General features: G+C 39.6%; 1 protein-coding gene across 1 annotated transcript in view; it reads right to left on the bottom strand.

Moving 5' to 3' along the window:
* Window positions 1–5,177: 5,177 nt before the first annotated feature.
* LOC102575854 (uncharacterized) overlaps window positions 5,178–20,642 on the bottom strand; it is a 64,980-nt gene continuing 49,515 nt past the window's right edge. The window contains exons 7-11 of the mRNA XM_019495005.2: window positions 20,502–20,591; window positions 14,051–14,225; window positions 11,882–11,995; window positions 6,725–6,901; window positions 5,178–5,562 (exon numbers count right to left, since the gene is read on the bottom strand). Coding sequence (XP_019350550.1) covers window positions 5,558–5,562; window positions 6,725–6,901; window positions 11,882–11,995; window positions 14,051–14,225; window positions 20,502–20,591 — 561 coding nt within the window. The 3' untranslated portion in view covers window positions 5,178–5,557. The remainder of the gene's footprint in view (window positions 5,563–6,724; window positions 6,902–11,881; window positions 11,996–14,050; window positions 14,226–20,501; window positions 20,592–20,642) is intronic.

Here is a 20,642-nt window from a genome sequence, read left to right as displayed (position 1 = left end):
TGTGGGATGGAGCCATGGTTCCTCCAGGGGGTGTGGGAGGGGCAGCTCCTGCCACTGCGTGCACCCCGGAAGGGCATGGGGGGCATGTGCCCATGGATCTGTGCAGGGAAGGGTGGTTGCCACTGTGGGTTGAGACCAGGGCTGTGCCAGGCTCTTCCCAGCAGGGGCTGTGCTGGGTTGCGCTCAGGGCAGGTGGCTCTGGGAAGGTGGGTTGAGGGGGGCTATGACAAACATTGAGGTAGCTGCAGCTCCCCCAACTTCCCCTCCCAGTGTTGCCATTGCCCACCCTGAGTGCATCCCGGCCCAGACCCCACTGAGAAGAGCCCAGCACCGCTCTGGCCCCAGACCACAGCTGCAGCCGGCCTCACGGAGATCCAGGCAGCACACACCCCCTCTCCCCCATGCCTTCCTGGGATGCCTTCCCTAGATGAGCTGCAGCTCCTTCCCGTGTCCTGCCTTGCCCCAGCTAGGCAGCACCTGCCCTTGCCCAGTCCCTCCCTTACCACAGGGACCTCAATCTTCCCCATGCCCCTTCCCTTCCCCCTTCCCTTCCACCACAACAGACTTACAAACTGCATGCAGCTCATCAAGCTGCCTGGCTGCGTATGGGAAATCAGATATTGTATCAGAAATCAGATATGGTATCAGCTGATATGCCTGCTTAAAAATCTGCTATCTGTATCAGCCCCAAAAATCTATATCTGTGCACCCCTATCTGTAAGTGGTTATATCTGGGCATCTCTAGGGAATACTAACAAACATACAGAATATTAGATCAAATATTTGATTTCTAAATAGAAAAGCTGTCATGTATGAGCCAATTCTAATTTAGTATGTTGTAGGAATATACATCCATTATGCATTTTTATACCAAACTGTTTTTAGAAAGGTTGCTTTTTAGCTTGTCTTTGGCATTCAATCGGACACTTAAATTATAGAATTAGTAAAATACAGATATTGCTGGGATGCTAGGTTTTAAATACAAAAGGCCTGAATTTTCTACTCACTTGAACATTCAGTAGTCATTTATAGCCATGGAAAGTGAGTGCGAAATGGTTTTAACTACTTCTATTAGACTGAGGAGAATTTTTATTTGGTAGCCTTTTATGTTTTCTTGTGCAGGTACAAATAACTAAGAACAGAATTATTTTTCCTTTACATGCATAAATGGCAGTTATACAGCTACATAACTGCTAGTTTTGGCACTAACACAGTGTGTGGAAGTACGTGCACTAGGCTGTGCTGTGGCTTGGAAGGTGTATGGTTTTATGTGTGCATGTCCTAGGCAAGTAGAAATCACAAAATTATACCCAACAAAAACCACGATATTAAGTGTTGGAAGAGAAGGAGGAGGGCTCTCCCATGTTTTAGCTCAAGACCACCAGGCCACAGGTTAAGCATTATCTAGTCCCCTCTGCAGTCCTCTTCTTGAAGCTGAACCAATGCATCATAATATTCAGTGGATGCTATGGGTAGAGAGCAGTTTTGCCCCAGGGGGTGCAAGGATCCTGATTAGAATCCAGGGTCCCCTTTAACTCCAAAGCAGCATTCAACTCACTGAGGTCTGCTTTTGTTCCCCTCCCTCTGGCTCTACATATCTCCTTGTCTTGACAGTTCAAGGATCCAGCTTCAGAAGGAATACTGGATAATGCCTAACCTGCTGTTTGCTGGTTACAGCACAGTGCTCAGAAGGTGGTGAAATGTAGGTTGAAATCCTTTCTGCCAGTACTCTTTATACATATTAATTATACCGTCAATTGTTAAAAAACAAAAAATGAAATCCTTTCAGAACCATAGACTCCTCAGGGCAATGATGTAACCACTAGGCAGCACAGTTAGGGCTTCAAACTCAGGCCTCCCCCTTCCTGAGTGCTCTAACCACTAGGCTATTAGATCTAGTGGACAGTACTAGCTGTATTTTGTAATGAACTATGTGCATGCTCTCAGGATCAAGTACTTCCTAGGCATGGTCTATGGCCACTTAAGGAATTGGGCAGTTAGCTATTGTGTATGCTCTCATGTTCAGTGGTTTCTAAAATCCATCTGAGTCTAGGTGTCTCAGTATTTTTTCAGCTAAAATCTACAAGCCTAAGGAGCTTTGTGGTTTTGGAGAAGGATTGACCTGGACTGCTCTTTCTGCATTAGGCACAATGATACTACGATGATTTGGATGTGGTCCAAAGTGCCCCCAGCTGCCATACTTCAGGATTGAGCTGAGTGGACTCAACACCTTCAATGTCAAGAAGAGGCATTTGAAAAAAGTCATTCCAACTTTTAGAGTTGTTCCCCACTTAAGCAATAATCTCCTTTTTAAGCACAGGCAGTATCTATCCTGACCATCTTATATTTGTGTATTTGATGTAATCCTATATTCCCATAGGTTTGCATTTGGCTTTTCATCAAGTCAATTGCCAACTTCATATGAGCTTTAAGAAGGATTTCAGATATTCCCACATTTGGCTATATTCTAAATATCTATAAAGACAAGAACCTACCTTTAACTCAATAGCTGGTTGGAAGTACAAATGCAGGTCAAATATTCCATGGGTATATTTTGTAATGATTTGTAATTATTTAGGCCTTTCAGTGCCTTTGAAAATCTTAGCTTTACAGGAATGTATGTACATCAAGTAGATCCTAGACTGAATCATCTGCTTAACCTGTGACTGTTTGGAAATTATCCCTTAGATTTTAGGGAAAAAAAAGGATATTACATTTGTATGTATTACATTTAGGGAAAAGACAACTTTGCACTTCTACTTGTTTTAAAATTTTACAAAAGTAAAAAAAAAAACAACTCTCAGGCACATAATATGTCTGAATTGTATATTAGCCTGGCTTTGCTATTTTGACATACAAATTATATTAATTAATTAATTAATTAATTGGGAGCTGGCATTCCAAGAACCATTATCTATTTTTCTCTTTTGATTCACCATTATGACAGGTATTACTATTATAATTGCTATTATCAGCGGTAATGTTTAAAGCAAATAGACTTCATTTAAATTTGTTTAAAGCAAATAGACTACATTAAAAAGGGTTCCTGAAGTATTCTAGGTAAGTATTCTTTATTTGAATGGTTGTTTTCTGTATAGTATCTTATCATGATCTAAATTTCAGACCCTCTATGAGAAGAGCGGGGGAGGGGGCAGTATGGGCTTGGGAGACATGCTCATCTCCCCTGGGTGTGAAGCAGGAGAGTGGGAATGAGTGAGCAGGTGGGAGAGGAGGGAGTATAAAGAGGTTTTGTATGAATGAAGGGTTAGAAAGTACAGTTAGGATATGGCATAGGGTTTGTTTTCCTGGGCATTATGCAAGGAAATGGAAGGGAGTGAATGGGGTGGGGTGCTTTAAAGTTTTAGGGTGCCAACTGGGGAGTCTGATGTCTTTTTTTTATCTGGTGGTTTGTTCATCTGCTGTTGTAAGCCACTCCAAGCCTTTTCTGGGTAGGGCAGGGCATAAATCACCATCATGATTTCCTGTCAGTTGCTGAGTGTGTCATTTCCCATGTACACAGTATCTTGACCCAGAAAGCTTGTAGTCCCCCTATTTTACAAAACATTGATTGCAGCAGGATTCCCTGAACCTATAATGGAGATAACACTCGTAATAGCCTCAGAAGAGCAATGAACCTGCCAAGTCCATCTACTGTATATGGCATGTACTATCCTTCTCAATTCAGGCAAAAGGTTTATGGCAGTTGAGAGCACTGAACTTTCTAGAGCAGTGGTTCCCAAACTAGGGATCATGGGATTAACAAGTTAAGAGCTTCATAGTACATCTCTTAGAAAAGCTGGTTTTGTGAGAAAGCTTGGAAAAAATGAGAACCACTATTCTAGGATGTGTTTAGTTACTTGCAGGATTGGGGCACCTCTGCCCCAATCTTGAAACTTCATTTGAATGCAAGGACTTCTATGCCTGTTATCCCATTGTTTTTAATGTTTATATTAGGGGTTACATTGTGCTGTGATTTAGACCTGCCATTTATTTCTATGAGACTGCTAGGGATGTGACTCAAGCCTGATTTGCAACAAGTATTCAGTAGTGCAGATAATAAGTAATCCTCCAGCTATCTTCTATGATGTCAAGTCCAACTCTAAGATTTCAGTGTGTATGTGTAGGCATAAGTGAGTCCTGAGTTTGTTTGTTTGTTTTTTTTACAGACCTCTAAATCTGTAAGGAACAAAATGCTACTTGATTCTGTTATGCCACTGAGTCATGTCAGAAGGGCAGTCTTTGGACTTGCTTCATTCTAGTAATTTGCATGGGTCCAGGGAACAGCTTTCATAAATTTAAAAAAAGTGCTTGCAGAGAGCCTTGGGAAAAAAATGTCAGCATGATATTCTGAGCACCTAATTTTATGGTTCTTCAGTGACTGTGCTAGTTATATAGGAGGAAATATACTTAACGTGTTAGCCAGTCTTCTGCCCTGGATTGCAGTTGGTTGCCCAACCCATGTTTCATTTAAGGAATATTACACATTTCCATATAACGTGGCTTATTTTTTAGAATTGTATGAATCTAAGTGTAACATAATATTATTAAAATACTATTATATTCATACAGTTCTAAAAAAGTAAACTGTGTTATATGGAAAGGGCATTGCATCCCATGCCTATATAAAATATAATTATGTTAGAATCATAACACACTGAAGTGGGCCAAGTTAAACTTCCCATTAGAGATCTTTTGGGAGCAACATGAATTGGAGTGCAACAGCATTTTAAGAGCAGGTATTGCCTTGAGCAGAAAATTGAACTAGATGACTCTTTAAGGAGACTTCTAGCCCTATTTCTTTGTGATTCTACAACCTTATAATTTGATAATGACAGAATTTTAACAAGGAGCTCCCAAAAATCTGAGAATCCCCTCTAAAACATCCCTGGGTACAGAGGAACATAAAGTAGTCATTTGAAATGTACCAGCATCTGAAGCCACAGATGACATCTGAAATACAAATATTTTATAGAGTATTTTGCTACAAATCTATCCTTCGGATGCCAATGAGAAGATTTAACTTTTTGTTATGTCATGTACACACTACTACATGGTGTAATAGGGCAGAGAATAAGTAATCAGCATTAACTGTATGCCAGAGCTTTAAAAAAACTGCAACAGTAATTACACACTATAATAAGGAAGTGAAATTAAAGAAGAAAAAAAAACTCACCTTGCAAAACAGTTTTAATAGTAAGTCAAAGGTTTCTAAATCATATTTAACCACTAATATCTTTGTCCTCCCAATTTCTCTTATATACAACAAAACAAAGTGCATATATTAATATTAATATTTGATTAAAATGTTAAGAATTATAAAGACAGTTAAACATTTGCAGTTTTTCTCCACTGGCTATTCTATAGTAACTGACTACTGTGGTAAATAGGGAGTACATATTTAGGTAAGGATGATCCTTTTATCCGTACACCATTAATATATTCCATTCGAAGAAACATGAACAAATAGAACTGCATGTGATTTTCTTTCCTATATAAAATTTAAAAAAAAATCCAGAACATTGCACGCATCTCTCCACCTTGCATTTAGTTTTCTCAGTCATTCTGTAATGAAAAGAGATTCACTGTTAGATGGATCCATATCTTAGTAACTTTAGAAAAAAGAAGCTTAAATGATAACTTTTCTTAAAGTGATCAGGGCTAAATGTAGCTGCTGAGAATGGTTTTAATCTTCACAGACATTCACCTTGTGACTAAGATGATTATGTAGAACATAATTAGGTAATATAAAGAAACTAATAACATTTGGAGAAGATTATACTTCTCATAATGTGTTTTGGGTGCCTCATTATGAAGCAATTACTATTTACAAGTCCTGTCGATTTCAATGTGAATTTGGGAAATTTGGCTTGGAGGATAATTTAATAAATAGATGTATGAACTGTGCCATAGACAACAACTAAGAGATATTTGCATGACTAAAACATGTTGGTATGTTGTAAGAAACAAGAACAAAAATTGGCAAGCATCTATCAGGCATAATGAGGCTACTTGGAGCATGTTATTGATTTTATTTAATGTCAATTTTCTTGTGTTTCAGTCAATAAAACAATTAAATGCTGACGGGGTCAGATTTTAAGATGGGGAGGGGAATCTTTAATCAAAAACAAAGAGTAAGTATGCAATTATCTTTCCTCCTTATGAGTATAATTACTTTGGAGTGCAAAATATCTCATTTGTTCTCACCTTTGCATTTTTGCAGGTACCTAATGGGTTGGTTTTTTTCCAGGCAATCTAACACTAATCTAATATTTTCTACAATGCTTATTTTATTATGGCCATTAAAAACTCATACAACACATTAATGAATCTGTCTTCATTTCAGTTTCTAAGATCTACTCACTTCCCTCTTGAACTGATGTCCACTACTTAATTTTCAGCCTTGTCTTTGATGATTTGCTTACATGTTCAGTAGTCTACTCAAATTCAGTTCATGGCCTTTTGTTCTCATATTAGATCTTTCTCATTATTTATACAGTCCAGTTCAAAATGCAGCTCAGAGTCACTTGGCAGTCACTTATGCTGCCAGCACTATGAAATATACCACTGCCACACTCTCCCCCCATTCCACAATAGCTATGTTAGTACATTTCCAAGCACAGCCAAGCCCTAACTTTGTTTTCCAGGAAGAAGCAGCAGCTATGGATAGGCAGGAGAAAGAAATGGTTAAAAATAAATAAATAGTACATTTTTTTTTAGTCTTTACCTGTCAGTTCAAGGGCTTTTTTTAGTTCAAGGTATGAGTACATGCTATTTTTATCATTGTCAAATTCTTGAAGTTCCTCTCTCTGAGGTGTATCTTCTCCCAGGACCTTTTCCATCTCACTGAATGTTAGGTATCCATTTGCATTTTTGTCAGCACCATAGAAGAAGACTTGGAGATCTATCCAAATAAAAAAGATTGATCAACATGTGTAAGGTTTTACATTTTTGACTCAGAATAAACACCAAAATAATTCATTTGAGATTAAAACTGTAGGGGTTTCTAAAGATTCCTAGCCAGTCAGGCTTTTAATTTATACCTGAAAAAAATGTCATTGAAGTAACAGATTGCTATGCTGGTAGGGTTTTACAGACTGTAAACTGAATATGAGTCAACAGTTTACCCTTACTGCAAAACAAGCCAATAGTGTTCCAGGTTGTATTAACAAGAGTAACACTTGTAAGTGAAGGAAAATGATTCTTCCACTCTATTCAGCTCTGATGAGGCATCTTCTGGAGCACTGTCTTCAGCTTAGGGTACCATGCTTCAAGGAAGACATGGACAAATTATAGAATCCAGCAGAGACCAACTGATGTCTAAGAAACATGATTTATGAAACAAGGTTGGAAAAACAGGGGTATTTAGTTTAGGGAACAGAAAATTGTGTGTGATTTGTAATCGTCAACAAATACCTAAAATATAGTTATAAAAAGAATGGTGATGTTCTTTCTAAATTTCTATGTGACATAGGGGACAGAAGCAGAAGAAGTGATGGTCTTTACTTTAGGCAAGAGAAATGTAGGTTAGGATGAACTTTCTATCTATGAGAGTAGTTAAGCATATGGTGGTTAAACAGAGTACCTAGAGAGGTTATAGAATCTTCATCCTTGGACGGTTTTAAGAGCAGATTAGATAAACCATTGACTGAGACGGTTTAGACGGGGCTGATCCTGCCTTAAGCAGTAGGTTGGACTAAATGATCTCCTGAGGTCCCTTCCAGCCATATTTTTCTATGGTTCTATGACTCAGCCCATACAGAAAGGGTCACACTGACTTGAACAGAATTCCTCTTGGGGCTCCCAGGAAACACAATATCTTCTCAGCTACCACTTTAGCTTATGCGGCATGCAGTCCTACCCACATTTGAATCCCTTGCCTTTTTCATGTTTTATCTTTTCTCTGTTTTCTTTCATTCCCTTGATCAATAGGCTTTCATTTTATGGCCCTGCCCAAGCAATTTAATTAGATAAAGGGAGAAAAACGTTGGAATTCTCCTGCAACTTTAAAATGAACTAAAGTAAAGTAAATCAATTAGTTGTTTAATATTCCCAGAGCACCCAGCAGACAATATCTGAGAGCAAAGGACAGAAGATGAGGCCTCATGAACATCAATGGAACAATCAAAGCACTCATGGCAAAGCTCAAAAGAATATTATTTTTACTAGCCAATTGCCTGTCAGGAATGACCGGGTTGGGGGGGAAGGGCAGTGATGGAGCTCTGCCACTACCTCCCAGGAGCGCGGGAGGGGGGGAAGAGAAGCTTGCCACACCATCCCTTCCACCCCCCTTGGCCAGAACCCCATGCCACCACCACCTCCAGAGAGTGGGGGGGGGGGCAGGGGGCAAGGCCAGTGGTACTGGCCTTGCCCCCCCTCTCTGTCCGCTCTATCTTCACCACCGCCACCTCATGTCCAGAACACTCTTGGAGCACTCTGATTGGTTGTTTCAGTAACCAATCAGAGTGCTCCAAGAGCATTACAGACAGGCAGACAAAGCCCTTTATTATATTAGAAATGGATGTCCTTAGTGATGATCTAATTTCCTATGGTCCTTAAATACTTCATTTGACGGGCTATTCCCATTGCAGTCAATGTGAGTTTTGCCAAAATAGGATCAAGTCCTCAATCCAAGACTAAGTAGCAGGTCTGAGTGCTGGTTCTTCCACATAGGTCCAGGAGTGACCAAAACTGGAGCTATACAATCCTGCCACCATGACTGTGACCTGACTACATAAATGGCAATAATGGATGAACCAACATAGTGAAGTATTGGCCCTGCTTCTGCTCTTTCCCTGCCCTTCAGAAAGATTAAACACATTTCATGTGACAATGATAAATAGTCACAGAAAGTCACATTCTTATAATGCTGAGCAAGATAATTATTAGAACATAGAAAACAGATTTATCTTTAAAGCTCCTCTGTCTACTCAGCTTCACTGAAGAGCTTCTGTCTAGAACCCTCCCCGATTATTCTTAAGTGAATGGTACATTAAATGCCCTCTGAACATCTCAAAAGTTATGCCACTTCAAGTGAGGGTTTTCTTGTGTTAATTAATAATTTCAGTCTGCTCCATGAAGATAAATTGAGCAATTTACAGTAGTCCAAGCATCCCAGGATGTACAGCTCCCAGCCTCCCTCCCCCCTGCACAGGAGGGATAATGCCAAGGTATCCTGGCTCTTAGCCATGCCCCTGGTCACCAGCCCTGCAGGCTAGGGACAGACATTGCACATAAACCAGTTTAAATGATCAGAAACTTGTTTAAACCTGTAACAGAATAGATGTTCAGTGCCCATAAACCAGTTGGAATATGGCTGAAACTAGTTTGAGATAAAGCTGGTTGAATGTAGTATCAGACTTAACTGATTTGGCTCAAACCAGTTTATGTAATGTCTGTCCCAGACCCCTTGCTGTTTTAAATTAAATCAGACTCCCCCAGCATCCTGGCATACTCTGTGGGCTGGGCAGGGCTCTCTGCTCCCCAGCAGGGCTGGCCACTCCCCTGTGCTCCCTGGCTGCAGCTACAGAGACTGCAGGCTGCTCCCTTCCCTCCCCCTCACCAGTCCCTGCTAAACAGGAATCCCCCCTCCCCTCTGCCTTGCTGAGGAGGTGTCTGTGTATTAGCTGCAGACCACAAGCTGGCTATGATCTGCGCTGAATCAACAGGTAGAATCAACAAGCAGAATCAACAGGTAGCTGGTAATGTCCCTCCGTTGTTTTCCTAATGGGGTGATAAACACTAAGTTTGGGGTGAAAAACACTGTTACCTATTCCCTTCTGGGCTAATCAGAGTATCCTGCCCACACCCTACCTCACCTCCTGTGGAAGGAAGGGAGGACTGCTCTAGCATTCCACGGCTTCTAGCCCAAGCCACTGCAGGCATTTCTGGGATTTCTGTGCAGTTACAAAGTGATTTAGCCTAGCCAGGTTGGACTGATGTGCAAAGATTGAATCAATTCAGGCTCAGGTTTTTGAATGTCTGTCCCTAGCCACAGTGACAAGTCAGAGCTGTGCAGGCAAGAAATGGGATTAACTCTTAATGTGCGACTGCTCACACCACATTCTAACTTTAACTTCTAACTTTAACAATTCCCTAGATTTAGTATGGTTGAAGTGTAACATGTAACTTCAACCTTTTACTTTATAAGGGAGTGAAGGTGGGAGATCTGTTGTACAAATAGTGAGAAGAAATGGACCATACTTCCAGCTGAAGCCAAGGGCTGCTTGGAACAGCTGAAGAGTTGCCTCAGGCAACTATTCCTTAATCCTTAAATTGTGTTGCATTTGAATGATTTTCTAGCAGTTAACAAATAACCATAATACTGCTCTTGAGCAGCATATCACTGGTTAGGATGCAGATGGATTGAGGAAAACTGCTGTTCAGCCAGCTCTAGCCTGAAACTCCAGACTGGTTGATGCTTATTGATATAGCCTTTAAGTGAACATGATGAAAATAATCCTTTCTACTTTCCATTGTCCTTGTGACACAGATAAATTAGTTCACAATAAACTCAAGTAATTTCAGACTCGTATACATCACCATAGAATTATAAATTCCATATATATATATATATATATATATATATATATGCATACCCTTTCCAGATACTCAGTACATTCTTTGTATAAATAGGATCTTTGTAAATGTCCAAAAATGAGATCTATAGATAGATAGATAGATAATCTCATTTTTGGATATTTACAAAGACCCTATTTATACCAAGAATGTACTGAGTATCTGGAAAGGGGCCAAGTCTGAGCTCCTAGTCAGCAAGTACACTTATTATCCATTTCTCTGACCCTGAGACAGAGAAATAATTTTCTAATCAGCATGTACAAAATAGAAAGTCACTTATAAAGATTACAAGATACTGCTGTTTCCCAAAGAATCTGTAGAGGCAGCCTCTCCCTTTCCTGAAGCAGGTTTTTTTGCTGATGGATATTTAGACCAGAGTATATGATTTGGCTTATGGACATAAAACAACCAGTCCTTTAGGAGTCAGAAAGAATTGTCCGTCCCTCTCCACATGAAGTTTTGCATTAACCACTTTGGTAGGATGATTATTTACTATATTCATTTCCTAGGGAAAGGTATAAAACAGGTAAAATATACCAGTGACACAACATTATTTAGCTAATTTAAGACCAGAGGTGATTATGAAGCACAACAGAAGGCGTGTCTGCATGAGACGCTGTGATTGTACCTCGTATTAGAGGTACCTCATATTAGAGGTACTAAACTTAGTGCGCAGTAGCAAAGGTGAATTAATGAACTTGTAGATGTGCCCAGAAAGTTATAAAATAAACTAGGAATTTACACAACAAGAGTGTAGATGATATTCAAGTACAAAATAATGACTGGAGGGTTCTAGATTAACTATGTCTAGTCAAGAAAATAGTAGTAGGAGCAGTAGTAACAGTACTAGTAATAAACTGGGGAGTCAATGTGAACAGCTTAGTGGAAATAACTGCTAAATTCCCAACAATAATCAAAGAAGAAAACAAAATCAAGGGTCAGAACTTATATTGATTTCTCTGTTGATATCTGGTCACTCACAAATGATTTACCATAAATACAATATGTCCAGAAAAGAACAAATAAAAGATTTAGAGCCATGGGAATAATTCTGTCTGATGAAAACCAAGAAGAAGATTAGAATTTGATTTTGACCTTACTTTTACCAGTGTAAAGTAGAAGTTACATCCACATAAATCTGATGTTGTATTAGGATGTTCTCATTTGAAGCCTTCTGCAGTCCCTCTGTCCAGGACTGAATTTTATCCCTAGTGAATATTGTTTAAAACTGAACCGATACAAATCTCACAGCATTTGTTCATTCTGCTCAATTGCAGATAATACGTTCCGACACCAACAATCTCACCTGTAAGTTTCTTTATAAATGAAATGTTTATTTTGGGCTTCTGCATTGTCTCTGGCCCCATTGCTTCTGTCTTATGGTCTAGAAGAATTTGGGCTGTTGGATTCTTCAGTAGTGCTATAGGGAACATTATAGTAGATCCTTTCATTACATGAGAAACCATGTGAAGATTACATTACTTATACTACCAAAGACAGAAAGACAAATATTGCATAATTTATTTTAAATAAACTGATTCTTAGGTTGCATGATGCCTGCTTCCAATGTACAATGGCACCAACTTCTCTTTGTTTTCTGCAGTGATTCACCCATTGAGGGCAAAATGAACTTTTAAACTGAGTAGGGGCAGATCCTCAGATAATGCAAATCAGTGGGCATGTCTACACGTGTATTTATGCCAGCTTAAATTTACTGCTCAGTAAATTACTGCACAGTAAGCAGGAATAGGCCAATATCTTACCTGTCCAGGTGTTAAAGCTCATTAACACTGCAGGATGCAGGTATCAAATTTACATTATAGTCGGCATAAGTCACTATATTTACTGCACAGTACAGGCATGCACATGAAGATGTGGGCCTATGCTGCACAGTAATTTTGGTTACTGCTCAGTAAATGTGCACGTGTAGATGTTCCCAGCGCCATTCAGATTAAGCCATCTGAGGAACTGCCTTTAATTAATAACAATGTCGTACAAATTGACGTAAAAATTGGCAGTTTAGATGTGACTGGCATACTGATTAAAATGTTAAACATAGTTCCTATTGAATGACCTGTGAGCATTAGTGTCACTTCTTTGCTCGATATGTTGAAGTGTATTTGAAATAGGGTGTAATGTAAAATATCTTCCTGTAAAACCAGCTGCAATGCTGAAATGAGACAAGGTCTTTTTTATTCTGAGCATTCATTTATGTTGAAACAAAATAAAAGGATCCCTGCAAAAGAGATATTAGGCATCTTTCAAAAAATCTTTTCCTGGGTTATTGTTAACTCAATAAAATATTCTGTATTTTTCCTACTCAGAAAATGCTTAAATAGCCACCAAGTAGCTTCAGCAAGTCAGGCATCAACAGTGGACTGAAGAACCAATCAACAGAGACCTCTACCTGGACTGTATCTCTAGCTGTCAAAAGTCTTCACATTAGCTCAAAGTTCATCTTGGTTGTTCCATAGGACATTGAAAAAAAATCCCAGTATGTTGATAAATAGAAAGTATGTGATACTAATGACTGGTTAAAAAAGTTGCAGATGCCAAATGCCAAAATGAAGACGATAAAAATGATTACTGAGGCTTATATAGAAGAGACTACAAAAGAAAGATTACTTATTCTGGAAAAGGAAAGATATAGCAATGGCTTAATTGAGGTATTCAGATTTATAAAGGGTGCAGTGAAAACTGATCAGCCATTTATTTTTATTTTTGCAAAATAAAAAAATACCAAGGAGTGATTTAATGAATATAAAGGGAAATAAAACTTCAGCCAATAACAGGAAACATACTTTTATACAGTAAATATAATGGTTGGAGTTATTCATGCAAATACTGTAAAACACTTTTAAAATGCAAAACACCAAATACTAGTAGGTATGGAAGTTAAAATAATGGTACAGATAGTTTAATACCATGCTTCATGTCATAAAGCAATTGCCATCAGAGACTGGAGAGGAAGTTTCCCCCATGAATAGAATAGCAAAATTACACTGGTATGATCTGTAAGGACTTGCATTGACCAGAAGTGATAATATTTGATTAGATGAATTTCAAATGGGCTTTCCTTTTACTATTATCATTTCAGGAAGAAGAAATAACAGACTTTAAAATCAGTGACTGCTATTTCACTGCTCCTAGCTTCTTGAAAACTTGCAAGTATTGTTTGGGCAGTAGCTGCACCAGGCAGGGAAATCAAAAGTAAAATGAACTGTGCAATCGCAGTGCCAAATCCCAAGAGCTAACTCCCATTCTCCAAGTCAGCTGGGGATTTTCAGTTCTCAGTACCACTGAGATGCATCCTTTCTTTTAGTAGAGTGAATTGTTCTATTTAAGGGATGTACTTACAAGTACATCTCAATCCAATCCAATTTCTGCAAACTCACTTGATCATTCATATTCACTTGAGGGCTAAATTTGAAAAGATAAATTTAAATCTTAATCTGGACTAAAATATCTGACCCACCATCAGCCTGGGGATTTGGAGGGATAGTTGCAGGTGTATCTTCTGTTTCCTTTGAGAGTTTAGATGCAGACATATAGGACTTTGATCTTTTCATATCTGTGTGATTCAAGAAGCTCTCAATAAAGAAGAATTCGTCTTTAAGCTGAGAGATCTGTAAAAACACTGTGTCCAGTCCCTGTCAAATAAAGAGCCATTATTAGATATGCTATATGTTACATCAGTGAGATTTTAATCAGTGCCAATGCACCACATAATGCAAAGCAATACATTTTTTATGCATAACTATATTATTCCTTTATAAAGGGAAAAAAATATTTTCTGTCTCATGAGTGAATAATGTATTTGTGCAAGACTACTCCTTATAGCTCCTCAAGTACACTTCCCACATTCATTCAGAAGAATTGTAACCTCTTCCAAACCCTAGAGAGGGGCTTCAATGTTACCACTGATGGATGGGTATTGGGGCTCCACCTGGTACTACTAGCACTCATTCCTACTTCCCTGTGCAATTCCAGCCCTGGTGAGGCGAATCCAATAGTGGGTGCCATTAATTAGGCTGTAGGCATACAGTACACTCTCATACTGACTGCACTCATAACTGCCTGATGATCACACTAAACCAAAATCTATTTCTTTGCAAACACTTTGGAAATAAATATCTCCGTGGTAGTGAGCATAGAAATCCAGTGTTACAGCAGTTTTTATTTTGAAAAATGTGGGCTTTAAGTATACCACTGTGTGACTTAAGTGCTCATGGAAGGTGCTGGGTTGAAAGTTCCAAGAAGTTTGAACATAATTTTCATTTATAATAAGGCCTCTTTATTTTGCTAGTGTGGGACCCTAAATTCCTCAGCTTAGGTCAAATACAAAACAAATGTGGCCTAACCAAAGGGAGTGCTATACTACAGCTACCCAGGAAGGTCTCAGCTAAACATATTTTTCATTAAGAAATGCCAATTTGCTCTAAACTGCTTGTAGGAAAGAATCAATTTCAGCAGTTTCATCCCATTTTATGAGGGATGACTAAATTTGGCTTCTTCAGCCTAGCAAAAAGACGACTCAGGAAGGAATATCATTGCTCAGAGGTGTAAAGATGAGGGAAAGAAAATTGCTTTTTAAGCTGAAGGACAATGGTGGCACAAGAACAAAGGGACATGAATTATCAATGAATAGTTTGACTCTGGAAGCTAAAAGACCATTTCTAACAAGGAGTGAGGTTGTGGAAGAATGGGACAAAAAACTAAGTAGCTTAATATGTAGCTTGATAAGTTTCTTAAAGTAATTAGTATGATGTGATTGCTTGCTATCACAGAGAATTAGATACTGAGTGGCATCCTTCTATTCCTATGATATTATGAATTTCTTATTTTGAAAATATTTCAATAAAGTTCTGAAACTCTCTGAAATCACTTTTATTTGGAAATTTAAACCAATTCCAGTAAAACGAGCAAAAAAAGAACATAAAAGTATCAGGATCCAAGTGAGCCAAACTAAATCTAGCTTTGGTTTGCTTGCTCGCAACAATTTTCCAGGATGTGACATTTTGTCTTAATTCTATATGGGAAAAATACCCAACTTCTCTAAAGTTTTCCTGAGGTTGGGAAACTGGCTTACTCAGTATTCACTTATGCATCCCAACCTATTCTTCAATCCCAACCACTGGGGAAGATATGTCACCAAGCCCTGCCCATCACTAACCTCTTCATTTAGATTGCCAAAAAAGGTACTTACTATAAGCAACAATGAGGCTCCAACTCATTGCTGAACTTTATATAACAAGGATCTTGAGTCTTTTATTGTAGACAGCATGTTAGAGTGTTGGTTTATTTGGTGCTTCTACATGCAAATTACCGAAACAAAGTCATTTTCCTTTTCTTGAATTGAATCTGTATGTTTTGGGAACATTTTATTTCAATGGTAAAAGGGCTACAGTTGCTGAGTTGTGAGATAGTGTTAGTATTCTGGTGACATCTAGTGGTGAAGTCAGTTTTTTGTTTCAGCAATATTTGTTTAGGATTTGGCTGAACTGCAAAGGAGGCTGTCTTCTCAATCTGTGGTACCACCAATGGTATGCAGACAACCTGTCTTAAAATTTAACAGCCTTAAAATACAAGAAGGGAGAGCATAAAGAAGTTGGTGATAGACTATTCTCTGTGGCCACAGAGGACAGAACAAGAAGTAATGGTAATACATTGCAGCAGGGGAAATTTAGGCTGGACTTTAGGAAAAAACTTTCTAACTGAGGGTGCTTAAATAATGGATCAGTTTACTTACAGAAGTTGTGAAGTTTCTATTTTTGGAACCAGGTTAAGAGCAGGTTAGACACACCTAGAATGATCTTGCCTTGAGAGCAAGGGGTTGCCCTCCTGAGGCCCCTTACAGCACTTTTTTTCCAGGATTGTGTGATTCTACAGATACCAAATGGGACTCAGGCCGTATTAAGCAAGGCCCTATAGAAAGATATCATTCAAGGTGGCATCATTTACCTGCCAACTTTTTACAGGGTTTAAGAATGAATGATACTAGCCCTGTGCTCCAGAATCTTCCCCACTTCTATCTGCAGATTGATGATTGTAGGGGTTGGGGATTTTGAAGACTTTTTTTTTAAGGCGGGAGTGTGTGTGTGTTGTGGGGTATTGTTGTAGAAGCAAGTAACTTCCACTTAACCCAGGAGTACGTCTCTGCCTTGTTCCTAAAGTAAGCAGCAGTGCTTGTTTCCCAGTTAAACACCGTAGTACTTCCTATTAATCGTGTCCATAAGGGTTTAGCCTTATCTATGTACTATGAATTGTGCATTCTGAAAATGTGAAATGATAAGGCCACATTTTTTACCTTACTAATTATATCCCTTCAAATCAATCAGGTTATATAGGTAACTGAGGGCAGAACTTGGCCTTTACTATATAACAATAAATGTATTGCTATTAATATTCATATATCCTGATTGTAGGACCAATGATAAATCGCATTAAGATTGTAAAGAAAAATATAAATATTACCAAAGATAATAAATCACTATTCTTTCTAAGCACCATCCTTTTGCATAATCTCACTGATTTGAATTCACATTTGGTTCTAAGACTACTTCATTTCTATGAAAAGTGACCAGGCCTTTGGTCCACCTGAAAAAGCAGCACCATGTCCCCTCCCTTCAGTTGTACCTGAGAACTCAGAGATGTAAATTAAATCCCAGGATATAAACTGCCAGAGCATACATTTTCCACACCAGTCCTGCTTCCCCACCAGAGAAGATTATTTCACCCTAGATAATTGACTGTTTGCTCTGTGTGTGTGTGTGTGTGTGTGTGTGTGTGTGTGTGTGTGTGTATACACACACACACACACACACATATACCTGAAGCAAACAGGTACACACACACACACACACACACACACACACCCTTTGCTTCAAGTATTATTAAACTAAATGAACCTGAGGACACCATGATTTTGACTGAGCGAAAGAGAATATGATCACTTCAGTGAAAACTTTGAAACTAAATAGTGCTGATCCTGAACCTGGGAAAAGAAAGTAGCATTGCTCTCTACGCAGCCCAGTCCAGTCTTTTCGTTAGACTGTGCTGGGGATAAGTTCAAAGATACCTTATGCAAAATGCAGAGTGATACTGAGCTCTGACTGTGACTGAAAACAAGGCAGCAATTCAGTGAAATGCTTCTGTTGATGTCATGATGGACAAAAGCACAATTCAGGTGCCAAACTGAGGGCTGAAATTGCAGCCCTTGTACTCTGCCTGGGATGGGGCCTTGTTTGCCAATATACTGCAGCTCCTCAGTGTTTTCAGTGTTGAATCAAGAGAAGGAAATTTGGATATAAATGCAGCCGTGAATGGAGCTATACATGACATAGGCATACGACACTGAACTAATGCAGGATGTACAGGCAATGATTTATCTGGGACAGGGGGATACACATGCATAGATTTCATAGACATTAGGGCTGGAAGGGACCTCGGAAGATCATCGAGTCCAGCCCTCTGCCCAAAGGGCAGGAAGTCAGCTGGGGTCATAGGATCCCAGCAAGATGAGCATCCAGTTTCATCTTGAAGGTGTTCAATGAAGGCGCTTGAACAACCTCCGGTGGCAGGCTGTTCCAGACCTTGGGGGCTCGGACAGTAAAGGAATTCTTCCTTATGTCCAGCCTGAAACGATCTTGAAGTAGTTTGTGACCATTCGACCTCGTCATCCCTTGGGGTGCTCTGGTGAACAAACGTTCCCCCAGATACTGGTGGTCACCCCTGATAAACTTGTAGGTGGCCATCAGATCAGTATATATATAGAAATATACACACAGCTCTGTATACCCTGTAGCCAGTATTGCTCTAGTGCAGTATGGGCAAAGTGCTCTGTTGCTCCTTGACTAACACACCTGATGCCCCTATCATTATCCTTTTGATAAAGCATCTGCATAGATGATGGTATAGATAGGCAAAGAAAATAGAGCTGAGTTTAAGCCTTAGTACACTTAGAGGTGAGTAACAAAATTCATAAAGGAGCTGCAGTACAAGCTGCAAAGAAAGGGAAGAAAAAAGTAGGCATGTTTAAATTGGAGAAAAAGAAGACATGACAGCAGGCTTTAAATATTTGAAAGACTGCCATAAAAAAAAGGGAGAACAACTGCTCTATCTTGCCCCTGAAGGCAGGACACAAAGCAAAGGGTTTAAACTTCAGCAAAGCAAATTTAGATTAAATTGGAAAGGGGGTGTGTGCTTCCTTACTATCAGTTGAATAGGACAACGGAACAAGCTGCCCAAGCAAGTTGTGGAATTGCCTTCACTGAAAATATTCAAGCAGCTGGATAAGCATTTGTCTAGCATGCATCCAGGATTTTTTCAGAGGGTTGAATGAGTTGATCCTTGAGGTCCCTTCCAACCAGGGTTACCAACCCAAGAGGTTTTTTTTTTTTAATTGACAATCTGCAAAATTTTAATGACAAACTTTTTTTTTTACTGACATATGCTTTAATGATGATATCTGTTTTACATAATGTAAAAGTAACACTTCTGCTGCAAGGCCCCAGTTAGAAGAGCTAGGTTCAGATGTAGGGGTTTAACACCAAGCATACTGAAAAAGCCAAAAATTTCAGTTGTCGGTAAAAAGTTTGCAACAAAAAAAGAATCTTGGGCTGAAAAACCTGCTTGATGACAGCAATAGTTTTACCTCATGCTGCCTCTACCTCCAGGGTCCCCTATTAATCCCCATACCCTGCTGGTCTTGACCACAAAGCTGCACCCTGCAGCCCACACCCAACCTTACCTCTAGCAGCTCCACTGCCTGTGTCTGAGCATGGACCCCGTGTTAAAGAAGCATATCTGCAACCCAGAAGTATTATAGGATGGGAAGCATCAGCAGCTGCACATGGCTGAGGGAGGTGGTGGGGAAAGAGGTCTAACAAGGCTGTTTGAGAAGGCTCCTTGCAGGGTGCTGCAGTCCCACTTGGACACCAGATGGCACTGCTGTGCTCTAGCTCTCCTTCCATCAAGCTCTAAGGGGCAGCTTCTTTCCAAGAGGGAGTTTCACAAAGGAACTAGAGCTTGATTGTTTTTCTGGACAGTTTAAATGTATTTATGGACGTTATGGACAGGCATTTTTAACCTAAATTTTTATTGACAGCTTGTAAATTTATGGACAGTTGGCAAACCTGCTTCCAACTCTATGATTCTACGTAGGGGTGACTGGTGCCACTTGAGTCTGGGGGGGCACAATTTATGGGCGGGCCCAGGGGCAGGCCAAAAGCCCCAAATCCACTCCTATACTTCTGTGCCATGACTTAGTGCCCTCCCCCCCACCAAAACACGCTGCTGGCCCACATGGCAAAAAACCTGCTCCGTCCTGAGCGGTGCCAAGTTGGGAGCCAATTTCGGGGGGGGGGGGGAGGGGGGCATGTGTTCCCCTGTGCTCCCCACCCAACAGTTGCCTGTGATTCTATGATTTTCCCTAGAAAAAATTACAAGTCCTAGAAAGGAAAATCTAGTAAAGTTAAAGGGCTTCTTGGAAACTCATTGATCCACTGTTAGTAGGGTTAGAGTGTGTAGCAGTACAGAGCAGGAGATTACTTGTCCTGGCTGTAGCTGATGAAGGTAGAAGTGTTGAACATGTTAGTATCTGATTTTCTTGTGGGGAGCTGAACCTTGGCTCTTAGAGAGTTCTGTATTTCTTTAAATACTTTGCTATCTTCTGCATTTTTATACATCCTATATAGAAGCCAATACTTCCAGTAGCTTCCTAACCAAGATATATAGTTGCCTTTGCCTTGATGTATTTTTTACAGTAGTTTGTGCACCAAGTACTTGACGGCAATTATTGGTTTGATACATTCATGTGTATCCCTGTTCCACACCCTAAAAAGGACTGTTACAAATAAGACACTGGGCAGAAGGAGTCAATGTCTATTGCACATTGTATTTTATTTCAGATAAGTTAGCAAGCTAACCTCCTCAAGGCGGTTTTGAAGGTTGCTCAGAGCCTCTGTGGCATTGTTGAATTGCTTTTCCATGGCATTCATCTTAGACTCAAAAGGGTCCTGCAAGAGTTAAAAAGAAAAATGATGCTAAGCCATTTCTGTAAAACTACA

This window comes from Alligator mississippiensis, chromosome 2 (assembly GCF_030867095.1).
Source record: "Alligator mississippiensis isolate rAllMis1 chromosome 2, rAllMis1, whole genome shotgun sequence".
Lineage (NCBI taxonomy): Eukaryota > Metazoa > Chordata > Crocodylia > Alligatoridae > Alligator > Alligator mississippiensis.
Note: the sequence above shows the minus strand (reverse complement) of the source record. Positions and strands in the feature narration are given on the sequence as shown.